At 36.0% G+C, this 19,211-nt stretch overlaps 1 protein-coding gene and 1 non-coding gene across 2 annotated transcripts in view; one reads left to right on the top strand and one right to left on the bottom strand.

Moving 5' to 3' along the window:
• Positions 1-3,364: 3,364 nt before the first annotated feature.
• The window catches only part of LRRC63 (leucine rich repeat containing 63), a 45,807-nt gene continuing 29,960 nt past the window's right edge, over positions 3,365-19,211 (bottom strand). The window contains exon 9 of the mRNA XM_007187059.2: positions 3,365-3,608. Within this exon, the coding sequence (XP_007187121.2) occupies positions 3,365-3,608 (244 nt within the window). The remainder of the gene's footprint in view (positions 3,609-19,211) is intronic.
• On the top strand, positions 18,592-18,663 carry TRNAE-UUC (transfer RNA glutamic acid (anticodon UUC)). The gene has a single exon. It is a non-coding gene; the product is annotated as a tRNA-Glu (tRNA).

Below are 19,211 nucleotides of genomic sequence, written 5' to 3'. Positions count from 1 at the left end.
TTAGAATGTTTCTAATTTTTCACTATTGTAAGTATCATTGCAGTGAATGTCTTTTGATATATTTTTGTACACATGTACAAGTTTTCTTTTTTTAATTATTTTTTAATTTTTGGCTGTGTTGGGTCTTCGTTGCTGGGCATGGGCTTTCTCTAGTCACGGTGAGCAGGGCCTACTCTTAGTTGCAGTGCGCGGGCTTCTCATTGTGGTGGCTTCTCCTGTTGCAGAGCACGGACTCTAGAGTGCAGGCTCAATAGTTGTGGCACACGCACGGGCTTAGTTGCTCCACGGCATGTGGGATCTTCCCGGACCAGAGCTCGAACCCGTGTCTCCTGCATTGGCAGGTGGATTCTTAACCACTGCGTCACTAGGGAAGTCCTGTGCAAGTATTTTTGAGCAATAACTTCTTAACAGTTATTAGGATAAAAAATACACATACTAAAATTTGATTGTTATAGCTATTTAAATATTTAGTTCATCTTTTTGTTGTTATTTGTAAAAAGTCTCTGATAGCTCTAGATTTTAGCTGCCCAAAACATTTTTCCTTTCCCCAATTTTCAGTTCCAGAACTCTTCTTCCTTGTAAAGAATCTATTTCATGTGTTTGGGGAGGGGCTAATTTCCCTTTTCCCAGTTACAAAAATGGGCATGTGACTCAGCCAATCAGAGTATTCCATTCATGCACCTAGAATGATTTGTTCATATATGGACATGTGAGAACCATGTTGAACCAGTGAAAATCATCCCTAATATGTTTTACAGTAACAGTGGAGATAGATAGTGCCCTTTTCTCTGAGGTTCCTGACATTCCAGCACACAAACCTGGAATCATCAGTGGTCATCCTTGCTAACTAGAAATGAGACAGACTTACAGAAAGGTGTTGCTAAGAGGTAGATGATAGATAGATAGATAGAAAAATAGATAATGCCTTGATGACACAGTTTGAACTGAATTTGCTGTGCCTGAAGACTCATACACAAATGACTACTAATACATTTCCTTTTGTTGCTTCCACTGGTTCTAGTGGGTTTCTGTCATTTACAATCAAGATTCCTGGGTGAATAGTCTAGTTCTCTGTCGGTCATATGTATTACAGATGTTTTCTCCAGTATGCTGCCTTGTCTTTTGACTTTATTTGTGGTGGTTTTGGCTATACAGGAATTTTTAAAAATTTTACACAGTGAATCTGTTCATCTTTTCTCTTGGGTTTCATTTCCTACTTAAAAAGATCCTTCTCATTCTGATTTTTTATTAAGACCCTATTTATCTCTTTATATTTTCAATTTTGACCTTTAGGAATCTGGAAATTAATTGTTGTGTGTGGTGTGAGGCAGATACATAGTCCCGTTTTTTTAAGTAGAGTAATGCATTATTTCAGTGTGTACATATACACGTAAACCTGTCAAAATGATTATCTCTTTTTCATTGGGTGTTGGCATTACAACAGGGATTTTATTTTCCTCTTAGGTTTAGTTTTATTTTCAAATATTTCTATAATGTATGCCTTTAAAAAAAATTTATTTATTTTTGGCTGCATTGGATCTTCGTTGCTGCACGCGAGCTTCCTCTAGTTGCAGCGAGCGGGGGCTACTCTTGTTGCGGAGCATGTACTCCAGGGCGCACGGGCTTCAGTAGTTCTGGCGTGCGGGCTCAGTAGTTGTGGCTTGCAGGCTCTAGAGCGCAGGCTCAGTAGTTGTGGCGCATGGGCTTAGTTGCTCCGCAGCATGTGGGATCTTCCCGGACCAGGGCTCAAACCCATGCCCCAGGCGGATTCTTAACCACTGCGCCACCAGGGAAGCCCCTCTATAATGTATGTCTTACTTTCATATTTAAAAAACACACTGTAAGTTATTTTTTAAAAGATCTATAAGAGATCATTTAGATTCTAGGTTTGTACTAACCATGAAGAAATAGCGAGATTGAGCTCTAAGTAGGTTTCATGTTTGTCCGAATGTCTAGGTATATTTGTGTCTCTGCAGTGTCTCTAAGATATTGTAATTTCCCATGAACCCTATTCTTTCCTGTTTATTCTTATTCCAGTATGACACCACCCAACCAAGAAACAACATTTTTTTAAATAAAAAATAAATATACTTTTCCTCCAAGAAATATTTCAGGGACAAGTGTAAACATGAGTAGGCTATATGCCACTAGGATTTAGTGAATTAGGATTTATTTTTTTAAATCTTGTTTCATAATTATGGGCATATTACATTTTTAATGAATTTATTATCATGCTATAAATATCCCCTTCTGGATTACATGTGTGATATGATAGTTACTTCTCCTACATTAATAATTTTATTCTTTTGCTGGAGAATACCTTGTATACTTCTCAGGCAAGGTTTTCCTATTTCTGCTTAAAATTGAATTAATTCCCAAGGAGAAGAATACAGGCATCCTAATTTATTGAATTCATTAGTCAGAAAAATTATTTTGCCTGGCTTATTTTTTTTATTTAAATGATATTACTACATGATATGCACAAACTGACATAGAATGTATTTTCTGACATTCTCTAATGATACGATAGTTGTATAAATTTAAATCGTTTCATTTCATCAGGTTTCATTAGCAATGACATTTTAGATTTAAGTTAACTGCACATAAAAAATATGCCATAAGTGAAACAATTCTATGCCTTTCTAAAATTGTTTGTTATCTCAAAATGCTCTTTTACCTTCCTCTTACCAAATACTAATTCTTAAAGCCTCAAGTTCTACTGTATCCATATGTTGCTTTGCAATGTAATTTTGTACGTTTTACTTTATTTTCTTGCCAGGCTATCACTGAAAGCCTACTGAATGCTGGCACTAGCCTATGGCACTAGCTTTATGAGATGGCGGTGAAGATAACTGAAAGATTGTACCAGTTTTCTTAGAGCCTGGGTAATGAATTCAAACAACTAAGTATAGTACTGGAATTAATCTTTTATTCCCCAAAGCAATCCACAGTTGAGATGGTTGGCACTGGACAAATTTCCACAGAAATGCACAAATATTGAGTACTTGGGTACATGACTTTGAATCCATATGAGGCCCAAACCCCACTGATGACTTTGATTACTATCTTATCCCTGAGAATGGATGCATAAAAAGGCCAATTGTAAGATAAATACTTTTTGCAAAGGATTCTAACATTTTTCTTTTTATAGTAAACATGCTCTGAAAGAAATTTTCTAGATCTTCTTTGAAATCCCCAAAGACTTTTTACTAATCATTCTTAAGTAAATATTCTGCAAAGATTCCCTAACAATCGCAGACTTTCATTAGGAGCTAGGATTACAAAGAGGATTCACATGAGAAGACGCTTATCTTCCCCACAGAACCTGTGCTCTCAGAGACATGAATGATTATATATGTAAACTTTAATGGCTTTTAAAGTGGGACTCATAAATCACTGTATGATTCATCAACTCGGAATTTAGAGATATTCTTTTACCAGGAACATTATCGAAAACAAAATTGCTTTCCTTTACTTTTCTGTAGCAGGAAGAGGAACAGACATAAAATATAACAGGAAACTGTGTTACTCCAAAAATATTGCAGGATCGGATGATGCGAAAACCTTCACCGAACATTGGACCATGACACCATTCACATCGGGATGTGCTGCAATGAAGGAAACATCAAATCTACTAAAGGAAAGACATTTTGTTTGATGCTATGTAAGACTCAAAGTAGTATAAAATATATGGCCTTTCTCGTTATCAATCTTACCATCTCATTGAGGAGCTAAGACATACGCAAGTGAAAAACTAAATGCTAAAAAATAAATATATGTGTATAAAATAATCCTAGTTCTCTAACACAAAAAAAGTATAGATTCATAATAAGAAAACACCCTAAGGACAAATCCCAAATGGAAGACAGTAATTATCTTTGGACCTATTCTCCTATGTGATCACAGGGAATTTTAAATTTCTTCATAATGTTTTTCTGTATTTCCCAAATTTTCTATAATAAATACATATTATTTTTATAACTCAAATATATCATTTTAAAAATAAAGGGACTGTTGTAACCTAGTGTAGGATTAGTGTCCATGTATATTTTTAAATGCTCACAAATCAGTTAAAAAAAGACATCAGCCCATTAGTATACTAAGAGTAGCACATGAATGGACTATTCACAGAAGAAGAAACTTGAACATCCAGAGAACATTGAAAAATAAAGCTTCTTAATTTCATTAGTAATCAGGGAATACAAAACAAAATAACAAAAGAATACCATTTCATAAATCGTCAGATAGGCAAAATATAAAAGTCTGATAGTGCAAAGTTTGGTGAGGATACGTATAAATTGGTGGAGTATAAATTGGTGTAATCACTTTGGAACAATTTGGCAATTTCTACTTAGGTTGAAGATGCACATACTCATAGAAAGAGTAGAGTGATGGTTGCCAGGGGCTGGGGGAAGAGGGAAATGGAGACGTGTAGGTCAAAGGGTACAAACTTTCAGTTATAAGATGAATACATTCTAAGGATCTAATGTACAACATGGTGACTATAGTTAATGTGGTATTATATACTTGAAATTTGGTAAAAGTAAACCTTGAATATTCTCACCTCATAAAACAAGAGTTAACTATATGAGGCAATGGATGTGTTAATTAACATTATCTTTGTAATCATTTCAGGATGTGTATGTATATCAAATAATCCTATTGTACAATTTAAATATATACAGTTTTGTAAAAAAAAAAAAAAAGACGAAAAACAAAGACAAGAAACAAGCCTCCTCTGGCTGGGAATTGTAAGGGAGGAAAAATATCTTTTCCTCTACACATCTTAGGTTCATTGGCTGGGGCTCTGGAAATAAAATTTGTCAGTTTAAACTTGTCAAGCAGATTAGCAAGAGAAAAAAACAGTTTAATTATGTACACGTACATGGGACTTTCTCAAAGAAATGAGACTCAAAGAAGCAGCCAAATGATTGAGGCCTATATACCATCTTAGGCTAAACAAAGGAAAAGGGGATTTGGGCTTCTGGGCTGAGAAGCCCAGTTATGGGAAGGTAAAGGGTGGAAATATATGGTAAATAAGGGTTGTCTTGTTATACAGCTAAGAGTCTCTCAGGTGATAAGATTCATCTCCTGAAGTAGTTCTCTTCCTGGTGTGAAAACATTTTACAAATGGAAATTTCCAAAAGGGGAAGTTTATATTCTATTTTAAGGTAGTTACTGGGAGGTAAAGAGCTTTTCCTGCATCTGCTAGATCTCAGTTGCCTTAAGCTCAAAATAATACCTATGTCAAAGAAGCATATTTTGTGCAGGAAAAAAAAAAAAGAAGCATATTTTGGGGTGGCATATTCTGGTAGCCTTAAGAAAGTGGAAGAGAGAGCCTCCCATCAAGCCTCTTAGATAGCCTCAACCACCAGAGGGCAGACAACAGAAGCAAGAAAAACTACAATCCTGCAGCCTGTGGTCCAAAAACCACAGTTACAGAAAGACAGAGAAGATGAAAAGGCAGAGGGCTATGTACCAGATGAAGGAACAAGAAAAAACCCCAGAAAAACAACTAAATGAAGTGGAGATAGGCAACCTTCCAGAAAAAGAATTCAGAATAATGATAGTGAAGATGATCCAGGACCTCGGAATAAGAATGGAGGCAAAGATTGAGAAGATGCAAGAAATGATTAACAAAGACCTAGAAGAATTAAAGAACAAACAAACAGAGATGACCAATACAATAACTGAAATGAAAACTACACTAGAAGGAATCAATAGCAGAATAACTGAGGCAGAAGAACGGATAAGTGACCTGGAAGACAGAATGGTGGAATTCACTGCTGCAGAACAGACTAAAGAAAAAAGAATGAAAAGAAATGAAGACAGCCTAAGAGACCTCTGGGACAACATTAAACGCAACAACATTCGCATTATAGGGGTCCCAGAAGGAGAAGAGAGAGAGAAAGGACCAGAGAAAATATTTGAAGAGATTATAGTCGAAAACTTCCCTAACATGGGAAAGGAAATAGCCACCCAAGTCCAGGAAGCGCAGAGAGTCCCATACAGAATAAACCCAAGGAGAAACACGCCGAGACACATAGTAATCAAAGTGACAAAAATTAAAGACAAAGAAAAATTACTGAAAGCAGCAAGGGAAAAACGACAAATAACATACAAGGGAACTCCCATAAGGTTAACAGCTGATTTCTCAGCAGAAACTCTGCAAGCCAGAAGGGAGTGGCATGATATACTTAAAGTGATGAAAGGGAAGAACCTACAACCAAGATTACTCTACCCGGCAAGGATCTCATTCAGATTCGATGGAGAAATCAAAAGCTTTACAGACAAGCAAAAGCTAAGAGAATTCAGCACCACCAAACCAGCTCTACAACAAATGCTAAAGGAACTTCTCTAAGTGGGAAACACAAGAGAAGAAAAGGACCTACAAAAACAAACCCAAAACAATTAAGAAAATGGTCATAGGAACATACATATCGATAATTACCTTAAATGTGAATGGATTAAATGCCCCAACCAAAAGACATAGACTGGCTGAATGGATACAAAAACAAGACCCATATATATGCTGTCTACAAGAGACCCACTTCAGACCTAGGGACACATACAGACTGAAAGTGAGGGGATGGAAAAAGATATTCCATGCAAATGGAAATCAAAAGAAAGCTGGAGTAGCTATACTCATATCAGATAAAATAGACTTTAAAATAAAGAATGTTACAAGAGACAAGGAAGGACACTACATAATGATCCAGGGATCAATCCAAGAAGAAGATATAACAATTATAAATATATATGCACCCAACATAGGAGCACCTCAATACATAAGGCAACTGCTAACAGCTATAAAAGAGGAAATCGACAGTAACACAATAATAGTGGGGGACTTTAACACCTCACTTACACCAATGGACAGATCATCCAAAATGAAAATAAATAAGGAAACACAAGCTTTAAATGACACAATAGACCAGATAGATTTAATTGATATATATAGGACATTCCATCCAAAAACGGCAGATTACACGTTCTTCTCAAGTGCGCACGGAACATTCTCCAGGATAGATCACATCTTGGGTCACAAATCAAGCCTCAGTAAATTTAAGAAAATTGAAATCATATCAAGCATCTTTTCTGACCACAACGCTATGAGATTAGAAATGAATTACAGGGAAAAAAACGTAAAAAAGACAAACACATGGAGGCTAAACAATACGTTACTAAATAACCAAGAGATCACTGAAGAAATCAAACAGGAAATAAAAAAATACCTAGAGACAAATGACAATGAAAACACGACGACCCAAAACCTATGGGATGCAGCAAAAGCGGTTCTAAGAGGGAAGTTTATAGCTATACAAGCCTACCTAAAGAAACAAGAAAAATCTCAAGTAAACAATCTAACCTTACACCTAAAGAAACTAGAGAAAGAAGAACAAACAAAACCCAAAGTTAGCAGAAGGAAAGAAATCATAAAGATCAGAGCAGAAATAAATGAAATAGAAACAAAGAAAACAATAGCAAAGATCAATAAAACTAAAAGTTGGTTCTTTGAGAAGATAAACAAAATTGATAAGCCATTAGCCAGACTCATCAAGAAAAAGAGGGAGAGGACTCAAATCAATAAAATCAGAAACGAAAAAGGAGAAGTTACAACAGACACCGCAGAAATACAAAACATCCTAAGAGACTACTACAAGCAACTTTATGCCAATAAAATGGACAACCTGGAAGAAATGGACAAATTCTTAGAAAGGTATAACCTTCCAAGACTGAATAAGGAAGAAACAGAAAATATCAACAGACCAATCACAAGTAATGAAATTGAAACTGTGATTAAAAATCTTCCAACAAACAAAAGTCCAGGACCAGATGGCTTCACAGGTGAATTCTATCAAACATTTAGAGAAGAGCTAACACCCATCCTTCTCAAACTCTTCCAAAAAATTGCAGAAGAAGGAACACTCCCAAACTCATTCTATGAGGCCACCATCACCCTGATACCAAAACCAGACAAAGACACTACAAAAAAAGAAAATTACAGACCAATATCACTGATGAATATAGATGCAAAAATCCTCAACAAAATACTAGCAAACAGAATCCAACAACACATTAAAAGGATCATACACCACGATCAAGTGGGATTTATCCCAGGGATGCAAGGATTCTTCAATATACGCAAATCAATCAATGTGATACACCATATTAACAAATTGAAGAAGAAAAACCATATGATCATCTCAATAGATGCAGAAAAAGCTTTTGACAAAATTCAACACCCATTTCTGATAAAAACTCTCCAGAAAGTGGGCATAGAGGGAACCTACCTCAACATAATAAAGGCCATATATGACAAACCCACAGCAAACATCATTCTCAATGGTGAAAAACTGAAAGCATTTCCTCTAAGATCAGGAACGAGACAAGGATGTCCACTCTCACCACGATTATTCAACATAGTTCTGGAAGTCCTAGCCACGGCAATCAGAGAAGAAAAAGAAATAAAAGGAATACAAATTGGAAAAGAAGAAGTAAAACTGTCACTGTTTGCGGATGACATGATACTATACATAGAGAATCCTAAAACTGCCACCAGAAAACTGCTAGAGCTAATTAATGAATATGGTAAAGTTGCAGGTTACAAAATTAATGCACAGAAATCTCTTGCATTCCTATACACTAATGATGAAAAATCTGAAAGAGAAATTATGGAAACACTCCCATTTACCATTGCAACAAAAAAAATAAAATACCTAGGAATAAACCTACCTAGGGAGACAAAAGACCTGTATGCAGAAAACTATAAGACACTGATGAAAGAAATTAAAGATGATACAAATAGATGGAGAGATATACCATGTTCTTGGATTGGAAGAATCAACATTGTGAAAATGAGTATACTACCCAAAGCAATCTACAGATTCAATGCAATCCCTATCAAATTACCAATGGCATTTTTTACGGAGCTAGAACAAATCATCTTAAAATTTGTATGGAGACACAAAAGACCCCGAATAGCCAAAGCAGTCTTGAGGCAAAAAAATGGAGCTGGAGGAATCAGACTCCCTGACTTCAGACTATACTACAAAGCTACAGTAATCAAGACAATATGGTACTGGCACAAAAACAGAAACATAGATCAATGGAACAAGATAGAAAGCCCAGAGATTAACCCACGCACCTATGGTCAACTAATCTATGACAAAGGAGGCAAAGATATACAATGGAGAAAAGACAGTCTCTTCAATAAGTGGTGCTGGGAAAACTGGACAGCTACATGTAAAAGAATGAAATTAGAATACTCCCTAACACCATACACAAAAATAAACTCAAAATGGATTAGAGACCTAAATATAAGACTGGACACTATAAAACTCTTAGAGGAAAACATAGGAAGAACACTCTTTGACATAAATCACAGCAAGATCTTTTTTGATCCACCTCCTAGAGTAATGGAAATAAAAACAAAAATAAACAAGTGGGACCTAATGAAACTACAAAGCTTTTGCACAGCAAAGGAAACCATAAACAAGACAAAAAGACAACCCTCAGAATGGGAGAAAATATTTGCAAATGAATCAACTGACAAAGGATTAATCTCCAAAATATATAAACAGCTCATTCAGCTCAATATCAAAGAAACAAACACCCCAATCCAAAAATGGGCAGAAGACCTAAATAGACATTTCTCCAAAGAAGACATACAGACGGCCACGAAGCACATGAAAAGATGCTGAACATCACTAATTATTAGAGAAATGCAAATCAAAACTACAATGAGGTATCACCTCACTCCTGTTAGAATGGGCATCATCAGAAAATCTACAAACAACAAATGCTGGAGAGGGTGTGGAGAAAAGGGAACCCTCTTGCACTGTTGGCGGGAATGTAAATTGATACAGCCACTATGGAGAACAATATGGAGGTTCCTTAAAAAACTAAAAATAGAATTACCATATGACCCAGCAATCCCACTACTGGGCATATACCCAGAGAAAACCATAATTCAAAAGGACACATGCACCCGAATGTTCATTGCAGCACTATTTACAATAGCCAGGTCATGGAAGCAACCTAAATGCCCATCAACAGACGAATGGATAAAGAAGTTGTGGTACATATATACAATGGAATATTACTCAGCCATAAAAAGGAACGAAATTGAGTCATTTGTTGAGACGTGGATGGATCTAGAGACTGTCATACAGAGTGAAGTAAGTCAGAAAGAGAAAAACAAATATCGTATATTAATGCATGTATGTGGAACCTAGAAAAATGGTACAGATGAGCCAGTTTGCAGGGCAGAAGTTGAGACACAGATGTAAAGAATGGACATATGGACACCAAGGGGGGAAAACTGCGGTGAGGTGGGGATGGTGGTGTGCTGAATTGGGCGATTGGGATTGACATGTATACACTGATGTGTATAAAACTGATGCCTAATAAGAACCTGCAGTATAAAAAAACAAACAAAACAACTAATACTAAACTTTCATTGGGTTATTTGTATGGAAATATGTTAATATAAATGTTTCAGACATTACATGAAATTTCTAAAACTGTTATATTTGTATTTGTATGGAAATATGTATGGAAATATGTTAATATAAAAAAAAAAAAGTGGAAGAATTCAGAAGGTCCAATATTTGCTATAGTCCCAGAAAGAGCACAGAAAAATAGAAGATAGAATTTTCAAAGTAATAGTATAAGAAAATTTCTCAGAATTAAAATACATGAGTTTCCAGATTGAAAGGATACATCAAGTGCTGAACACATTGAATTAAAAAAAAAAATCTCACAAAGGCACATCATCATGAAAATTTTAAACAACTAGCAAAAAAAAGAAGATTCAAAAAGCTTCCCCTTCCAAAAAAATGGTATAGGTTATATATAAAAGATAAGGAATAAGAAAGCTGTAGATCTCAAATAAAAAATAGAAAAGTAGAAGATGATGAAGCAGTGTCTCCAAAATCCTGAAGAAAATGATTGAACCCAGAGTTTTATACCCAGCCAAATTATCAATCAAGTCTGAGTGCAGAATAAAGGCATACTCAAATACGCATGGTCTTAAATTTTTACTTCCATGCATTCTTTTGCAGGGAGACACTGGAGGGCTGGCTTCACCAAAATGTGGAGGTAAACAAAGAACAAGGTATCCAATGTGACTATAGTAAAGGAAATTCCAAGATAATAGTGAAGGGAAGTCTTGGAATAACAGTTGTGCACCAGATCTAGACAGCAACATTTCTAGATTAGGGCAGAAAGACACAGGGCTCCAGGATGATGTATTAAAAAAAATTAATAGGACTGATAGCCATATCTGATACATTCATACTGATAAAGATTTAAATAACTATTAGAATTTTCATGGCAGAATTAATGATAAACACATAAAGCAAAGTAAATGAATAAAAGTCAATTACTCTTTCTAGGAAAAACAAAAAGTTGTACAGTAAGAGAAATATATCCATAGTACACTGTGTAGCCTAAATATGCATTACTTAAATTTTATAATTAAATAATAATTATTGATTTAACTTAAAATCATTATTTTACTCGAGAAATATTAATCATTTATTATGTCGCCAGAACTATCCTAGGTACTGGAGATAACATTAATGAACAAAACTATCATGTATTCTTCTTTTCATGGAGTTTACATACTAGAGGACCAGCCTGATATTAAATAAAATAATTAGATAAAATATAAAATGAGGTGATAGTAAGTGCTACAGAGAAAAATTAAAGCAAGGAAGGGGGAGGAATAAGGAATGCCAGTAATGTGAGGCATAGGATGCTTGAAATTTTAAACATTTTGTAAATAACTATACTGTGAGGTTGGAGGAAGAAGACAGATATATATAAGGGCTGATAAGAGTCCTAATACCTATCTTGCTTAGTAGGAAATTTAGAGATAATAGCTAAAATTGAAAACACAAGAAGAATGACTCAAGGATGCTATTTAAAAATATAGAGGCAACTCCAAAATAAATCCTCATATATATGGTCAAATGATTTTCAGTAAGGGTGCCAAGACAATTCAGTGGGGAAAGGACAGTCTTTTCAACAAATGGTCCTGGGAAAACTGAATATCCACACATAAAAAAAATGAAGTTGGACCCTCACACCATATCCAAAAATTTACTCAAACTGGATCAAAAACCTAACTGTAAGAGCTAAAACTGTGAAACTCTTAGAAAACAATATAGGGGAGGGACTTCCAGGTGGGGCAGTGGTTAAGAATCTGCCTGCCAATGCAGGGGACACAGGTTTGAGCCCTGGTCCGGGAGGATCCCACATGCCGTGGAGCAGCTAAGCCCATGCACCACAACTACTGAGCCTGCACTCTAGAGCCCGCCAGCCACAACTACTGAAGCCCACACGTCTAGAGCCCCGTGCTCTGCAACAAGAGAAGCCACCATAATGAGAAGCCTGCGCGCCGCAACAAAGAACCAAAGCAGCCAAAAATAAATTAATTAATTTAAAAAAAAATATATATATATATGGGGAAAAGCTTCATGACATTAGATTTGGTAATAATTTCTTGTAAATGACACCAAAAGCACAGGAAACAAAAGAAAAAATAGATTAAGTTGTACTTCAGCAAAATTAAAAACTTTTGTTCATTAAAGGACACCGTCCTTTAACAGTGTGAAAAGGCAACTGACTGAATGGGGGAAAATATTTGTAAATTGTATTTTAAAAGGGGTTAATATCCAAAATATATAAGCAACTACAACTTGACAAGAGAAAACACAAACAATCCAATTTAAAAATAGGCAAAGGACCTGAATAGACATTTCTTCAAAGAAGATACACAGATGGCCAAAAAGCACATGAAAGGATACTCAACATCACTAATAATTAGAGAAGTGCAATGAGAACCACAGTGAGATACCACCTCTCACCCATTAGGATGGCCAATATAAACAAAAACAGAAGCAAAACAGAACATAAGTGTTGGAGAGGATGTGAAGAAATTGGAACCCTGTGCACTGCTGGTGGGAATGTAGAATGGTGCAGCCTCTGTAAAAAGCAGTGTTGCTGTTCCTCAGAAAACTAAAAATTCAATTACCATTTAATGCAGCAATTTCACTTCTGGAAACAGAAGAAAAATGGAAAGCAGGTATTTGTACAACCATGTTCATAGCAGTATTCACAACAGCCAAAAGGTGGCAGCAATGCAAATGTCCTTCAACAGATGAATGGATAAACAAAATGTGGTGTATCCATACAATGGAATATTATTCAACTTTTAAAAGGAAGGAAATTCTGACACATGCTACAGCATGGATGAACCTTGAGGACATCATGTTAAGTGAACTAAGCTCATCACAAAAACAGACTAATATCGCATGGTTCCACTTCTATGGGGGGTCTCTAGAGTCGTCAAACTCATAGAGACAGAAAGTAGAAGGCTGTTTTCCACGGACTAGGAGGAGGGGGAAGTGGGGAGTTGTTCTTTTATGGGTATAAAGACCGATTCCAGTTTTGCAAGTTGAAAAGACTTCTGGAGATTGGATGCACAGAAATAAAAATGTGCTGATTGCTGAACAGTACACTTTAAAATGATCAAGATGGTAAATTCTGTGTTATGTGTATTTTACCACAATTGAAAATAAAATTTAAAAAATATGAGAGCAAACGCCCAGAGGAGAACTGCAAAAAGAGTTTGGCAATAGATGACTCTGGAGGTAAAGAGTGAAGGGGGATAGAGATGCGGGCAGGGGTGATTTTCATGATAAGCCCCGTAGTAAACATTTGATCTTTTAAACTAAATACTTGTGTTGATAAAAGATAAAATTATTTTAGGGCTTCCCTGGTGGCGCTAGTGGTTAGGAATCTGCCTGCCAATGCCGGGGACACGGGTTTGAGCCCTGGTCCGGGAGGATCCCACATGCTGCGGAGCAACTGGGCCCGTGAGCCACGATTACTGAGCCTGCGCTCTGCAACAAGAGAGGCCGCGACAGTGAGAGGCCCACGCACCACGATGAAGAGTGGCCCCCGCTTGCCACAACTAGAGAAAGTCCTCGCACAGAAACGAAGACACAACACAGCCAAAAATAAATAAATTTAAAAAAAAAAAAAAAAAGATAAAATTATTTTAAAGAGAAGAAAATTTGGTTGAGCAAGTCACCTAAACTCTTGAGGAATGTCATCTTCAGAATAAGGGAGTTTAGTGGCCTGAGTTGTTATTTCCTTATTTCCTCTAACTAAATAGTTCTATTACTGTCCCCAAGTAAGTGATATATACTTGAGAAAATACGCTGGTACTAATAAAATCACATGGAAAATTAAATTGCAATACTTAATATAATAATTTTATCAAAAAATTCAAAGACTTTTGCACAATAATGAAAAATGGAAGGCTATAAAGATGTTAAAAAACATACTGAGTTATCTCTAGTAAAGATGACTTCCAAGTATTAAGTATGATCAAGGCTTTACAGTTTAGTGGAACTGAATAATACTTGTGAAACTTTAGTCTATATCTCTAAGTAAACATTTCTATCATTCTCGTGCGCAAGGAAGTTAAGATAAAATCCTATGGAACGTGAGTCTTCCGACCCAACTCTCAACAAAGGCAGATTCTCTGTCTGATTGAGGTGATAGAATGCAGGTAGAGACACAGGGAGGCAAAATGCAAAGAGAAGTTGTAGGGGTCAAAAAAGAAGCTCACAGCTGCTAATGGGTAGGGCCCAAGTCACTGGGGTGGCGGCAGAAGCCAGAGCAGCCTAGGCGCAGGAGTTGTGCAGAGCCCAGAGCTGAGTCACCATCCAGACTCAGCAAACGTAGTACTTGGGACGGAGGTTGGAAATTAAGAATCAAAGCCAAGAGTAGACGTTAGAGGATGAGGGTGGGGTTGGGTGACAAACACCTCCTTCGTTGTTTCTATCTTTATTAATATCACGACAGTTGTCCTTGATGAGATTGAACCCCTCATCGTTTTTACTCCTCCCTCTCTTACTTGCCTCACATACTCAGGCAGCCGTTGAATTCATTTTACCTTCATAATTTGTCTTGTGTCATTTCCTACCCATTTACTCCTATACCTATTACTTTGGTTTAATCCCCCCTTACCAGTTACAAGAGCGCTTTGAGTGAGCTCCACCCAGCCTTCGGCTACCCTAGTCCATCTTTGACACTACTGCCAGGTCTGCTGCTGTCACCTGCAATGGTTCCCATGGCCTAAATAAGGAACCCCATCAGTGGTCTTCATAAGCTAGCTCCAGCCTTCCTTTTTAAACTGACTTTTTGCTACTCTTCGTAGATGTTTTGTTCTGGCTGGACATTCACTTTTCTCTTTGCCCACGTTCCTATTTTTACTCAACTTTGGTTCATTTCCCCATTCAGTTCCCTCTTCCTGGAATGTCTCTTCAATACAACACATATTTCCAAATATATAAATTTTACCTGTTCTTCGAAGACTGTTTTCAAACACCATTTCATTCCTAAATCTTTTCCCTATTTTCCCAGCTGTAGTTGTAATCTTTCCTTCTCTAGCGCCTTTTGTTTGTAATCCACTTGTCACTTTTTATTTACATGAAAACCCATCCTTGTAAAATTTCCAAAAAATATAGAAGCATACTGGAAAAAAAGCACAGAATTTCCCCTTTACTTTAAATCACTCTAACTCCCCTTTGCAGAATAACTAAAGCTCATGTTTGGTGGTGTTCCCTCTAGCTCCGAGACACATGACTATTTTCTACATAAATGGAATCTCTATTGTGTATGTGTTCCCTCTGTATGTATGTGTCTGTACATACAGCTTGCTTTTCTGATTTAACAAAATGCTTTGGACAGCTTTCTATGTCAATACATTTTGTTTTACTTCATTCTTATTAACAGCACCATAATGTTCTAAAATATGGATACACCATTTTATCTTACCACTTTTTTATTGATGCACGCTTAGTCTGCAGTTTTCATCCCTCTGCCTGTGTGTTCACATATAACTATTTCTATAAGACATATTACTAAAATTTAAATTTCTGTTTTAAGGAATATGTAAGATACTGTCAAATTACCTTCCACAAAACTTTCACCAACTTGACAGTGCCACCAATGGTGCATGCTAATCCTGTTTCTGGGCATGCAAGGGCAACACTTAATATCAATCTTTTTAATTTTGATAAAACAGGTAGGTAAAAAACCCTATTGTTGCTATTTTACATTGCAGTTCGTTGGTTACTAGAGAGATTTAACATTCTTTATGTTTATCATCTATCTATATATCGTCTTCCATGAATTGCATATTCCTATCATTTAACCACTTTCCTATGGGTTATATCTTTTCTTATTGATATGTGGGAGATATATGTTTAAACAGTTATATGCATTGCAATATCTTCTTTCAGTTAATAGCTTGCCTCTTAATATTACTGATGGTTATAATATTATGTAGAAACATCTTTTGTCAAATTTATGAAACTTTGCTTTACTGTTTATATTTTTGAGGTTTGTTTAAGGTATCTTTCTCTACCTTGAAGTCATACAGATAGTCTCCTATACTTGCTTGTTAAGGCTTTAAAATTTTGCTTGTCATATTTAAGTCATTAATCCAATTGGAAATGATTTTGTAAATGATGGTAACATATACATAGCAGAAACATAATTATATACTTCTTACTTATAGATGCTCAGATGTTTCAGTGTCATTTATTGAAAAGTCTATCCTTTCCCTACTTATCCACAGTGCTATTTTTGTCCAACATCAAGTTTCACATGTACATGAGAACATAACTGGGCTATGTATTCTTCATTGGTTAGATTGTCTTTCCTTGCGTGTAATATCAACTGTATTTCTCTACTTTTATAAGTCTTTATATCTGATAGGCAAGTCCCTAATATTAGGCTCCTTTTTCAGGCTTGCTTTGGCTATTTTGGAGTCTCTGCTTTTCCATACACATTTTAGAATCAGCTTATCAAGTTTCTCAGAAAATTCTGTTCAGATTTTGACCAGAATTGCATTGAATCTATAGCTCTATTTGGGGAGAACTGATATATTTTTGGTATTAAATCTTATTATACCTGAGTGTGTGTATCTCTCCCATTTAATTCAGCCTTCTTTACCTTTTTGTAAAGTTTTAATCTTTTTCTCCATAAATATCTTGGACATACTTCACTTTATATAATCCTAGGTACATTATGTTTTTTATTGCTATCATAAAAGGTATCTGTTTAAAAATCACATTTCTAACTGTTTGATGTCTGATTTTAGTTACATCTTCTTTTTAACACCACACCATAGACTTTGTTGTTACTATTTATAGATCGTAGCACTCATATTTGTTTACCCCATATTTTCTAATTTCTTTTCCCTCCATCCCTTCTTACGTCTCAGGCATACTTCTGGAGTTTTCTTCCTTCTTTCTGATGCACATTCTTTGCAAGTTTCATTTCACTAAAGTGAAAATCGGGGGGGAATAAATTCTCTGTTTTATTATCTGAAAATCCATTTTTCTCCCTTGTTCTTGAAAGTTAGTTTTGCTGGGCTAAATAACATTTACTCAGTTATTGTTCCACTGTTGCTAGCAGTTTATTTGTTGTTCTTTGTAAGTGACTTTTTTTCAAGCTGATTTCTAAGTCTTTGTCTTTGGTGTTCTTCACTTTCACCACAAGGTGTTTTACTTGGCTTGTGTAGAGTGTTCAGTCTCTGTGAATTCACTCCTTTCATCACTTCTGAGAATTTACAGACACTACCTCATTGAACAATGACTCCCAACATTCTCTGGGACTCTAAGGATATGTTAAATTTTCTCCTTTTACTGTCCATGTCTCTTTGCATCCTGTCCACATATACACAATAATTTCTCCAGATTTCTCTTCATATGTGGATAATTGTCTGTTAAACCCACACACCAATTTCAACTATTACACTTTTAGTCTCTAGAATTTAATTGTGTTTAAAATTTCTTTTTCATATTTGCCTGGTCATATTTGATGGTCTTTTATTCCTTAACCATTTTAAAAATTATATCTTACTTCTTTAAACACTTAAAGTAGGTAATTCATATTCTGTCAACAATTCTAATATCTTAGATCCTTGGAGATTCATATCTGTTGATTGTGATAATTTTTACTCTTGGTGTTTTATTTCCTCATGTATTTGAAAATTTTAATTTTGAGATAATATTCATTTGAAATTAATTTTCTGGAATCTTTAATGTCTAAATTGAGGATGTTTCTCTCAAAAACATTTGTTCTGCTGAAAGAGAAGTATTCACTGCTCTGGGGCCACCAGCCCCTTTGGGAGTACAGATTTCACTCAGGAATACCATGTTCAGCTTCCCTATTTTGTGGTGAATTCAAATCTCTTGGTCCCATATATGTTTACAGTCACTAGTTAGGTTTTAATTCTTTTTAAATGTTTTTGTCCTTGGTGATTTTCTTACTTTCTCATGTGCATTCAAATCTCGTGAACATTGACATAGTACATTAAAATTGAAAACTTTGGCACCTGGTTCCTTTTTTTATTGATAGATATTTAATTACTTTTTCAGTTTCTCCAATGGTTACTAGTCTGTTCAGGTTTTCTGTCTTTTATTCAATCAATATTGGTGATTAATATACTCCTGGAAAACCATTTTACTTAGGCATACAACAAATATTATATCAGGGAATTCCCTGGTGGTCCAGTGGTTAGGACTCAGCACTTTCACTGCTGTGGCCTGGGTTCAATCCCTGGTCAGGGAACTAAGATCCCGCAAGCCGTGCAGCACGGCCAAAAAAAAAAAAAAAAAAGTTATATCAGTAATACAAGCACTGATGATCGGCAGTGCAGTAAAAAATATTTTTACACCACCTAAAAGGAAATAAGAGGTGAGCCTGAGTGGACTCATAGTGTGTGGGCTTTAAGAATCCTAGTCCTGAGATAGGCAATAATTCCCACACTGGCTGTCGACCCCTGAGGAAGAGAAGTTGCCCTGTGTGTGTCTGCTCTATTCCTGGTCTCTATGAAGTTAGAGTAGAATAAAGCATTTCCCTTCATAGTGTGCCTGGCACTAAAGAATCTTTTTTTGGAAGAATCCCCTTTGTCCTTAGTGGTTCATAGAAAAGACTTATACTACAACCGTATAGATATTGCCAGCTACACCTCAGCAATCTGTACCTCACATTGGATTTAAGTAATAACTTGAGAAGGTGGGCTGAATTCAGACTACAAAATTATGCCTGAAGAGCCAGAAGGAGCAATCTGAAAGATTGCATATGTTTTGGTGTGTGGTGGGGTGTGTGTGTGTGTG

Source organism: Balaenoptera acutorostrata, chromosome 18, assembly GCF_949987535.1.
Source record: "Balaenoptera acutorostrata chromosome 18, mBalAcu1.1, whole genome shotgun sequence".
Classification (NCBI taxonomy): domain Eukaryota; kingdom Metazoa; phylum Chordata; class Mammalia; order Artiodactyla; family Balaenopteridae; genus Balaenoptera; species Balaenoptera acutorostrata.
Note: the sequence above shows the minus strand (reverse complement) of the source record. Positions and strands in the feature narration are given on the sequence as shown.